At 37.8% G+C, this 12023-nt stretch overlaps 1 protein-coding gene across 4 annotated transcripts in view; it reads right to left on the bottom strand.

Annotated features, from left to right (window-relative positions):
• Window positions 1–4139: 4139 nt before the first annotated feature.
• RABL3 (RAB, member of RAS oncogene family like 3) overlaps window positions 4140–12023 on the bottom strand; it is a 48540-nt gene continuing 40656 nt past the window's right edge. Inside the window, exons 6-8 of one of the 4 annotated variants that reach the window (XM_036243744.1) lie at window positions 9499–9570; window positions 6023–6061; window positions 4140–5455 (exon numbers count right to left, since the gene is read on the bottom strand). In XM_036243744.1, the coding sequence (XP_036099637.1) occupies window positions 5390–5455; window positions 6023–6061; window positions 9499–9570 (177 nt within the window). In that variant the 3' untranslated portion in view covers window positions 4140–5389. Of the gene's footprint in view, window positions 5456–6022; window positions 6062–8443; window positions 8555–9498; window positions 9571–12023 lie in introns of those variants that run through there. The other 3 variants (XM_036243746.1, XM_036243747.1, XM_036243745.1) reach the window with 3 other exon arrangements.

Below are 12023 nucleotides of genomic sequence, written 5' to 3'. Positions count from 1 at the left end.
AGCCCAGGGTGCAACAGGAGAGATTGGGAGGCCACCTAGCCCTGACTAGCTTCCCAAAGATGATGCGTGAGTCCAGTCACATAGAACACCAGTTGGGTAGGGCACGGAGCGGAGGACAGAGTGTGCGAAGGCAGAGAAGGGGAAGCACAGTGCACAAAGAGCTGTGCTCAGGGCAGTGACTACAATAGCAGAGTGCAGGGCTAGTGAGGGAAGGCTTCTGGGAAGGGGAGGGTTTTGGCAGACATTTGAAGTAGGGGCATAGGGGGACCTTCTGGGCTGGGTATGTTTTTTAGGATTCAAAGGCACCCAGTGGAAGGAACAGGTTGTGTGTAGGGTCGAGGCAGATATATATGGGACCAGAACAGAGTCATAGTATCAAAGTGGTAAGCAAAAAGAATAAAGATCTAAAAACCAGGCAGAGGAAGATGGATTCAGTGAACTGACATGGGGAACATGGGAGGTGAACAATTTGAAAAGGACCAGGAATTGGAGATACCAGGTATCTGCTTCTACCAGATTCTAGCACTACATAGGTTTCCTCTCCACAGAAGTTCTGGAAGAAAAGTCAGAAGTTTCAGACTCAGACACCAGGCAGTGGCAACTAGGACCGACACCACATGCAACCAGTGCTGCTAACACCTCTGGCCTCCTTCCCCAATGCACTTCCAGAATGTATCAGCAAGCGTTCTTTCTGCCCCTAGACAGGAGACGGGAGGACTCTTCTCTAGGACAGTGGCCCATAAATGCTATCCATTTTAATAAATCATTATTAAATATAAAAGGCAAAGTCTTTCTGGAAATGCTTCTTTATTGAGGTAGACGGCTCCTTTCCCCTATTAATTCATATACCCATAAATTAATAATTCTTATTTTAGGAATGAGACAGGATTCAGCATCATTTAATCTTATTTTTTGGTTTTATATACCTAAGCAGTGAGAAAACTTGTTCATAAAAATAGTAGATATGCCTGGAAGGAATTTTGCTATATCACTCACTTCTCCTTCTGAATTAAATACTAATAAATACATAGTGTTCTATCATTAAGCATTATTTTATTTATTTATTTAAATCCTCACTCGAGGATCTTTTTCCATTTATCTTTAGGTAGAGTGAGAGGGAGAGAAAAACATTGATGTGAGAGAGACATATCGATCGGTTGCCTCCAGCACGACCCCGACTACGGTCAGGGCCAGAACTGCAACCGAGGTACGTGCCCTTGACTGGAATGGAAACTATGGCTCTTCGGTCCGTGGGCTGACGCTCTAACCACTGAGCCAAAACAGCCAAGGCTTTTCTTTATTTTTTTTAATTTAAATTTTATTTTATTTTTTTTATCATTAAGCATTATTTTTAATGACCTATCAATCAACAACTCAGTAAGGTTCTTCTTTAATTTTGTTGCAAGGAAATAGTTGGAAAGCTGATTGAAAAAGGCTTGGTTACCCAGCTATTGGAATCACTGACTAAATGTTAACTTTTCACTTTGAGGTGATTTGTCTGATTCATTTACTCAGAAAGTATGGAAAAATAATTTTAATTTTATACACGTTTGCCTGTATTATTATATTTGATAAAAATGTTATTTTGATACTTTAATAGACCCAGCAAGAAGCCGTGCCATGCAAGAATGTGTCAGAGGTTTGGATATTTCTTACCAAAGCTCTTTGCTTTGTTCTCAGGAACTCTTCCTTAAGAGCTCTGCATTTTCTTAAATAATTGTAAGAAGTGAAGAAAAGTCCTTAAGTAAAACTAATATTCAGAATTGTCCTTTTGTTGGCATCCTGAAGACATTTACGGCTTGGGGCAATATACCATGTTCCTATTGTACTACTCTTAAGATGTTCCTTTTCTGTAGTGGGCAAAGGGTGACTGCGGAAGTAGAGGTGGGAAATAAGTATCGTTGAGCTGCATTCACAAGCATTTCAATTTTAAGGTACAGAGGGGATTTGATGAGCTGGAAAATGATTCCTGTGAAACTATCTGTGCCCATGTACCTCCTGGAGTGGGTATTTGAACTCATCCCAGTTGGAAAACCACTGTTTCACACCAGGAAAGTGGAAAATGTGACATCCAGGAAGCTGGGGACCATTACAAGGTAATGCAAGGGACAGTGTGACAGGCTCTCAGAGCAATCACTCCAGAATGGAGTTAGAGGATGGAGGACCCCAGGACAGATGTCTCCAAGAAAGAGAAGGAACCCATAAATTATCTGGTGTTACCTTACACCCTTGTTGGAGTTGGGGGGTTTCATGCTTCACCATTACTTACTGATGACCTTGGTAAAGCATAGCAGTTAGCCTGCTGAGAAAATGAACGTGGTACTGTTGGTTGAAAAAAATCCGTGTATAAGTGGGCACATGAAGTTCAAATCTGTGTTGTTTAAGGGTCAACTGTACAAAATCCTGGCCCCATCCCATATACATAGGGCTGGGGGTTGGGGATAGAGGTCAGATAAGTCCAGGAATCTGCATTTTAAACAAACACTCAGGATTTTTATGCACTTTTGAGTTTGAAAGCCATTGCTTTAAGTCCGTAATGAAGGTGCTGATTAATTGTAACTGGAAGTCATACTCCTTCCCTACTCTCTGGAGCAGCCACGGTATCAGGCACACTGTGGAATATTTGAGGCTCAGGGTTTTCCTGGGGCTAGATTTCCTGGAACCCTTCCTCTCCTTCCACAGTGACTTAAGTCAGCCTTGGGACTATGGAGAAATCAATTTTTAAAAAATTTCCTTTTCCTTTCTCCAAAACAATATCCTCCTTTGAATTTTAACAGATATTAAACCAATGCAAACATCCTGTTAGACCTTTACTCTTCTTCAAATAGATGCTACCTATGCTTTAAAATTTTTTCAATTAAATCAACATTTATTAAACACCCATACAAGGCCCTACCTAGGTTGGGTGCTACAGCCAACACTATTGAAACAAACACTCAAAGTCTCAGATTATGGCAGTGATTAGGAGCTCTTCATTCCAGTCCAATGGGCCAGCACACGCAGTCCATTTTCAGACTGCTCAGAGAAAGAACAGCACCAAGGCACTTGGATTGTATCATGGGGATTTCCACTGCAGGGTGTTCTGAGAACCCAAGATAAAGCTGATACGGACCAAATCCTTTGGAAGCAGCTCTTCGTAGAGTACTAAGGTGAAGAGACCAACACAAATCCTTTCCAACTAAGGGTCCTGCCACCTGAGGCCATATGCCTGCATATCTGGTTGCCTCTGCAATGAGTAAGGACATTGGCTAGATATCTAAATCACAACGGGGAGAAAAAGAAACCTTTTTCTATTGCTAGCAACTTGTTCCATCAGAAAGTAAGAAAATTAAAGATTTATTTAACACTTTTTATGAAGTATTTTGGTATTTACACTTGTTTATTATTTAAAAGCAATTTTTATGAGCAGCTCTCAACAAAAATTATGCTTCAAAACATTCTTTTTGAAGGACTTTGGCTAATAACATTCATTTTGGCAAACAACCTTATTTAGTTGCTACTAACACGTGCAACAAACTTAGGCTATTAAAATTATTATTTTTCTTAGAAAACTATAATTCATAGAGTTAAGCCTGACAGCAAGAAGAAATGGAGTTGAGGAGTAACATCATTTTTCAAGATTGACCGTAAAGCCATCAGTGATTGGTTACTTCTATTTTTTAATAAGAAAAAACTTAAAGAAATTGGGGTAGATTGTTTTTTAATTAAGGGAAAGAAAGAAGGAGAAAGGAGGGTAAGGAAAGAGTTATCTGGCAAAAGAGGAACACAGAGCTCTGGTTGGTTTAGGTCTTTTTGCATGCATTTGGTTTCTGCTTTCTAACTGGACAGTCTCTGTCACAACATATTTGTGCAAAATTCCACACACAGATCCTGATTTGCATTGCTCTCCTTTATGACAGAAAAGAAATTGGGACTAAGTCTTGTGGGGAAGGATGTGAAGAAAGACTGGAGAATATTCTAGCTGATGTAAAGTGCTTAACCATCCTTTTCCAAATTCTGAAGACTGCCTTTCTAAAAGCACTCTCTAACATTCTTATGTTAACATTGTCTTTCAGCATACTTTGATTTCCAAAGCACTTCTGAAATGTAATTAAAATGGAGTAGAAAGTGAATTTATTGTTTCCCCACCTACTTTTAAAATGAGAAACTGACATTATGTATTTATTATTATTATATTTTAATATGGAGCAAAATCAGGAGTGCAGAGATCCACAACAGAGCCAGGGAGAGAATACCGGTGAAAAGGTGTTGTTGAATAAGGCAGCAAATTGTAGTTTTTGGAAATCAAGTTTATATATTCAAGAATAACCAGCGTAAAGAGAATTAAACAAGCAAAAATGATTGTCTGTTAAAAATAGTAACAAACAATTATGCATATACAACCGCACCCACTCCCCAAGTTCTGGCTTATTAAATCTAAGAATTCTAGTCCATAATTAATGTAAATGTGTTGCTGTGGAACTTATTTTTACTTCTCTCCATGAATACATTGTTGACACAAAGAATAATATTGTTAGTTTACAGACTACAGTGAAGAGTCATTTCAGGAGTTAATTTTTCCTTCAAAAAAATAAAATCTGAAGAGGCTGTAAATCTTTCTTACTGTCTGTGTGCAGGTCTTAGATTTCACCCTACCCATTTCCAAACAGAAAACCATAAGAGTGCAGACAGCTAAACCTAAAGAGTGAAGGATTTAGTGAGCTGTCAATTTCTTGCAGAATTCTTCCTTTCTGGTACTGCTGTTCTCCATGTATTATTAATCTATTTATATTTAACTCCAGCCATTAGTCCTCCTCTTCCAGCCACTGAACCATTTGCAAAGGAGAGAAGAGGGAACAGGGTTGCTATTATTAGGCATCCTGTGTGTGATGAGGGTGGAGACAATTAAATAACACCATTTTGCTTCTTTGAAAATGACACAGATTGTTGTTTGGGGTGGACAACTCAGTGCTGGTTAACATAACCTTTCCCCTCAAGAAAGTAAAACAATAGAGATACATTTTTAAAGCACTTAATTAAGCTCTCAGCAAGGCATGTGGGAAAATTACAGACCCATAAAACCCTCCAGTTCTAGGCAGGAGTAAATTTTCTCTGCAGCACTCTGTCACTGCTCATTTACTGCATCATTTTGACAACATCTCATATTTCCACAAGGCTTTTACATAATCTATAAACAGGGACAGAAAGGTGAGGCACAGAGAGAATGGGGACAAAGTTTGGACCTCCCACACTGTCACTTCCTTTTAGTTTTCCATTAAAGGATGGGGGTGAAGGGTGGCATTTTAAGATGATTTCATTAAAAGGCTCAGACATTAATAATTGACACAGCAAGAAGAATGCTGTGAAAAAGTGCCACTGCTTGCTCACTCTTCCAAAGGATGAGTGCGATTCAGTCATAATGAAGGCTCTTTAATGTTCCTCCCCCAAACCTCTTTCGATCAGGAAAGCCTGGAATCTGTAGGCAAGAAAGATAATCACATTAAATCTCAAGTAGGCAGAGTTCAAGTGCTAATAGCCTTTAAATATTTTTCTTTAAAATGTCAGTCTGTTGTTCCTGAAAGAACCACCGTTCTGTGGTTTTACTCAGAAAACCACAGCAGACTAAATAATAAAAATAAATGCTACCAAAATGGATAACATTTGCCAACAAATTGATGACAGTGTCATCTAAATCAGAGAGGATGAAGGTGAATTTCATAATATTCAGCTATTGCCTTATATGAATTATTTGCTTGTGATAGACTTTGGATGTATACTTTTGGTATCTCAAGCAAATGATTTTCTTCTATTATTTTATAGTGTAACTTATCCCTGTTTTTGTTTTGTTTTGTTTTGTTTTTATCTCTGGGATCCTTATTTTCCCTTAATTTGACTTTCTTTTGGATTTAACAGAAGAAAATCAGTTGCTTGTGCCTACAAAGGGACTTCTCCCACTTTTTTAAACCACCTCTGAAAATAAATTTGGAATTCACCTCTCTACAAATTTAAGAACTGATTTTATAAAGAAAAGATAGATACTGACCTGATTACCATCTCTTGAAAAGTATCTCTTCTCTATGACCTGCAGGAAACAAAGATGTTAAGGGTTTAGCATCCATACCTGGAAAAAGTAGCTAACTGTAATGGCCACTCATGGGACTAAAAGGCACATATACGAATTAATAGTCTTTTCAATAGATACAGATATCTGGTACAATGAGTTGAATCTGGTGCTAATGGGATCAGGATTGTGGGAGTATTTCCTAAGAGTCTGCCTCGTTCCAGAAAGTACTAATAGATTAAAAAATAAGTGAAAAATAAAAATGACTAAGTAATCAAAGAATGACAGATGATACAGTAGGAATTTTGGCTCTCAGATTCCTAACAGTCAGCCTTGAAAGGTACCAAAAAAATTCATAAGAAAAAAGCAAACCACTTGCTTACTAATAGTACAGCTATTCCTTAAAGAGGAGTCTGTGTAATGTAATGAACCACCACATCCCTCCAGTAAACACAGTGATAAATTTTGGAGGGCCTCAAGAGAGACAGATGATATAATATCAAAGGTGTCAATTAGTTTCTTTTTATGGACCTAATCTGCATTCTTAATACTGCAGTTTCAGAACTGTCTGTATTTGGTCAGTAGGAGAAACACAGTAAAGCAGCAGATGTATCTGCACAAATCCATCAGGACTATTGTAAAGAAGCCCTCAAACAACATGCCCTAAATGGTGAGTTTAAGGAGCACCACATTTTCAGATGATTACAAAAACATTCAAGCCCTGGCCAGTTTGGCTCAGTGATTAGAGTGTCGGCCTGCAGTCCAGAGAGACCCGGGTTCGATTCCCGCTAAGGGCATGTACCTCGGTTGCAGTTTGTCCCCGGCCCTGGCTGGGTCGTGTGGGTGGCAACCACTCGATGTGTCCCTTTCACATCGATTTCTCTCTCTCTCTCTCTCTCTCCCTCCTGCTCTATCTGAACAAAAAATGTCCTCAGGTGAGAATAAAAAAAAAAAAGTTAAAAAAATAAGAAAGTCTGTTCTAACACTTGAGAAACTGCAATAATTGCAGAGGCAGAATTGTTTTCTTTTCTTTTTAAATTCCTCATCTGAGGATACTTTTTCTATTTATCATCAGATAGAGTAGGAGAGAAAGAGAAACACTGATGTGATAGAGACACATCAACTGGTTGCCTCCCACACGACCCCGACCAGGGCCAGGGACTGAACCACAACTGAGGTATGTGCCCTTGGCTGGAATCAAACCTGTGACTCACTGTTCCTTAGGCTGACACTCTAACCACTGAGCCAAACCAGCCAGGGCCAGAATTGTTTTCTTTACCAGAGCTGTTGTGATTAAGAAAAGTTAATCAAATAAGAATACAGATTAGCTGTAGATTACCTCTAAGACACTAGAATCTAGAATTATGAAAATAAAACTGCCTCTGAATATGCTCTGAGCATCTTCCAGGCCTGTGTTGGCTTACTCTCACTGGTCTGACAGCCAAATAACTTTCTATCTTAGAGAGTATGGTTGGGTCACTGTTAGCTACAAGAGACCTGGGGTAAGGTTTCAGTCACTGGTCCCAGAGGTAGAAAAGCTGGTTCATGATCAATATACATCTCAAAATACTTGGTTTTACAGAAAGCAAGAAGAGACTGGTTCTCTCTCCTCTCTTCGGTGCAGGAGAGGAAAATCCTATAATTCTAGTGTGGGGAAGAACTGCTACTAGCCAAGGGAGTATGGAGTAAAAGTCAGATTCCCTTTTGGAAAAGAAATCTTTACATTAAACTCTTGAAAGCCCAGCCCGGTGTGGCTCAGTTGGAGCACTGTCCTTTGCACCAAAGGGTCACAGGTTCAATTCCTGGTCAGAGCACATTCCAGGTTCAATCCTGGTAGAGGCGCATACGGGAAGCAACAAATCGATGTTTCTCTCTTACACTGATGTTTCTCCCTGTCACTCCCTCACTCTCTAAAAAGTATCAGAAATCTGATGTATAGAAAACTGTGTGAAATTTAGCTGCCACATCCCTTGGTTTCAGGTGACCGCCCTAGTCTGGAGGTCTGGGCAACCCCCTGACCCATGGACTTTTGGTGGTGGTTTGAGCAATGAAGAGAGAAGTTACCTTTTTGCTCATAATTTCCTACCCTCAACTTACAATGTCCTCTTACTAAATTTTTCTCTCTTCTTCAAACCAATCAAGTTCCCTCTGATTTTTTTAGAATAAGGCCTTGACAGATGACTTGGGGTACACTCTTCTATAACCCATTGTTTCTATAGGATATAACTTATTACATTTAACATTTCAAGTTCAAAATTATTAAAAAAGTATATTGTGAAATCTTTCTATCAGACACAGATCTATAAGATGTTGCTCTTAGAGGATAGCTTTTTGTATCAGATGGGATCAGGGATCTGAAGTTCTTACCTTTTAAGTTTGAAAACAATGTAGACAGAAAATGTGGTTCCATGCAGTGCACCTCATTTAGAAAATGCTAATATTTGTACAGCACAATGAAGTAAATGGAAGAGGCTGCCAATCACCCAGCCTGAGGGGCTCTGGCTGCTCTGAGAACTGAGGGGAAATCAATATCTCAGCACAGCTGTACCCTATTTGCAACACACCAGTTGGGAAGTTCTGCAGTGAAGCAAAAATTTCACAGTGATCTCATATTAAATAGGGAGGGGTGTGGGGCTTTATCTTCTGCTGACATACTGGATAAAGGGCCAAATACTAGCTCCCTAAATTGCTCAAAGAAAAATGATTCATAAAGAAGTCCCACGAGAGAAATGTTTCTTAGGCGATTACATTTAAAAGGAAATATAATACGGAAATTAATCTTTTTCAGTAACACATACAGAAACACGTCCTATTTTACTTTACTACACAATGTCAGCACTGGGCAAGCAACTTAAACTTGGTCAGTACTATGTGCAATGCAGCTGTATGGCCTTGTGAAGGACAGACAAACAGTGCTCTAATTTACTAGCATGCTGAGTCATTCCACATTTTCATTCTACAATAAGATGATGCTAGCAAGAGTCAATAACTGGAATGCAAAGGTTTCTGATAGGGAAAAAACAGGGAATCAAGAAGATGACACTACATTAAAAGTAATAGTGAAATCTATTAATAGCTGGGAGAGTAAAACGAACTCAGGGCTTGCAACTAAGCAGAATCTCCTCATCTCGTAGTCTTTTGTAGGGCTTAGGGGTGAATAAAAGGAGATAGAAAATAGGAAAACATAAATTGTTTTAAGAAAGGGAATTAGGTATCATTTTAAAAAACCCATTTAAATCCAGTAGCTTTCATCCTGTGCTTAGAGAACACTGGTGATAGAATAAATACGTCAGCAGGCCTTGAGCAATTATACCAACTGATAAGAGAGATCAAAACAAGTATTCTTCAGCCTGTGACGTTCAGGATGAAGGCATAAAAGGACAAAGCATTCTACAAAAAAATTTAAACTCTCATAATATATAAATTAAGTTTAAAAATAACTTAATTGAGGCCATTACCTTATCAAAAAACCTACTAAGCTTGACAGCATTGGAAGAACCAGCAGCTAAGTACCGTGGATTTGTGCAATCCTAGAAGATAAAACATAAGACCTACAATTAAAAGTTAGGGAACATAAGCTCTTAGTTATCACTGTTCCTGTTGCACATTTTTATAAAATATTAGGCATAATACTCTCATAAAATATTAATGTAATTTTCAAATTATGATGCACAAAGCAGAGAGGAACATGCTAAAGGAAGATAAGGCCGCTTTTTGTATTTAAGCAATTTTAGAGGACACTGAACCAATGTGTTCATCGTCAAATAATTCACAAAGGGAGACAGGATTGCTAATATCTAACTAATAAAACCAAGATACTAATCAGGTGACCTACCTACACTTACCCTGAAAAGCAAAAATAAAGCCATTAAAAAGTCAATACTTCACTTTTTAGCACTAGTTACTCACCAGTGCTCAACTAAGTTCTATGCTGTTCATGCAAATAGTAGGAAGCATGAAAATAAGGAGTTAAGAGGAGCAAAGAACAAGCAGAACACTTGCCAGGGATTCCTCACTCACTGAATACAAGGTAATACATCTCTTGGTAAGCCGTAAGCATAATAATAAACAATATATTTTTTATAATAAACAATGAATTATTATTAAATATTATTAGGCATTACCATTAAACAATAGTTAAATAAACAATAATGAACAATAGATATATTACTATTAAACAGTATTTTTAAAAATTGGAAAAAAATGGGGCCCAGAAGAGACAAAACAATCTGGAAGGTTAAATCATGATAAAGACTGGTAAAGACCTTAAAAGGCTTACTATCCTTTTATTGAAATTCCAGTGTTGCATTGCCTTTACTTGTTATTACTGACTTGCCACCTCAAGAAACAGAATACTTTGATTTTTACCTCAAGTGGTACATAAGACCAAACTATGAGGATATCATGTAGGCCCCTTTGCAAGAAAGATATTTGTCTTTCAGGTTGCGTCCCTTGGGAAATTCTGATATTGTTGTTGCATTTGTTTTGTAATCTCTAAGCCTACATGATTCCTTTCCAATAAAGTTTGTAACAGTCATTTCTTTTTCCATATACAACATTTCAAGGCTCACATTTTTAATTTTGGCCAGAATCTAGAATACATTTGCAAAACCATAAACAAAGAGAGACTACAACAAACTTCAAAGATCATAAAATACTAGAAGCCAGCAAGCTCTGAATCCAAATATCCGTCACAACATTTCTAGAATGTGTGACACTGGTTAGGTTTCTAAATCTTTAAAGTGGAGTTCATTCATGAAATGGGGATAGCAATACTTATCCCACAGGATTTTTGTGAAAATTAAATGAGATAATGCATGTCTGGCACATAGCAGGTACTGAAATATTAGTTTTCTCTCTCTCTCTTCATCCTAAGAAAATGCTATCAGACTAAATTTTCAGACACAAAGCACCTAATATTAAAGATTACTTCACATATGGATTAAATAGACTGAAATATCATTGTGCAAATGACTATATTTGAAACAATCCTTGAACACATTTATACAGCAGTTGGGGCGTATGAGAGACAAACTTTAGATGGACCTGTGTTAGATGTTTTACAAAATGGATGCTGATTATATACTCATCAGAATGTCAAAAAGGTTCAGAGATGATCCCAAATAGAGCTAAAGTACTAAATACAAAAACTAAACCAAGCAGCAAACAAATAAACAAAACCTCCCCAAAACTTAATTCTAAAGCTGCACAATTTCATCTTGACTAGAATAGAGAAATTCTATGATATTTAGGATAAGAATTTTAAGGCTGAGCCATCTGTTATTGATCATGGCTGAGGGAAAAGCCTGAAAATTAATAGCTCTAAATAGCTTCTCTAAGCTTGAGAAAGGAATAATAACTAGGGAAGATGCTTATGACTACTTTGAAGTAAATGCATTAACAGAAAAATTTGTATTAGACACAATAAACCTAACGGGATTAAGGAAAAAACACAAGTGATCCTCTCCCTATCTATAATTTAAACATTTTGCCTTTTTTCAGGCACAAGATGGATAACTCTGATTCCTTCTTTGATGAGTATATACAATAACCAAAGATGCTAGCACTAATATTGTTACACTAGTTTATTATTTGAGGCTTTATACTTAATTGCTGAGTCTCTTTGACTATCTCTTTTTGAAACTCTTATCCAATTTTCCTCCTCATTTTTAGTTCCCTGCACACTCAAGACCCCCTTACTGTTCCTGCTGTGTTCTTGAAGTTATACATGGATAAAAGGTCAAAAGTATGTTGTATGTGAACTCTGTGCAGACCACATGTGCCAAAGTATCACCACCTGAGCACATCATGTTAACAATTGGTCCTGACTTTGCAAGTAAAGTAGAAAAATCGTATACCTAGCCACTAGAAACAGATAGATGCCAGAACACATTGAAAGTAATTAATGGCGCAAAACTGAGTACAAATGTTGCTTTGGAAATAATGTTCAAATGAAGTAACCTCAGCACTTCTTCAACAAGGA

This window comes from Molossus molossus, unplaced genomic scaffold, assembly GCF_014108415.1.
Source record: "Molossus molossus isolate mMolMol1 unplaced genomic scaffold, mMolMol1.p scaffold_m16_p_5, whole genome shotgun sequence".
Lineage (NCBI taxonomy): Eukaryota > Metazoa > Chordata > Mammalia > Chiroptera > Molossidae > Molossus > Molossus molossus.
Note: the sequence above shows the minus strand (reverse complement) of the source record. Positions and strands in the feature narration are given on the sequence as shown.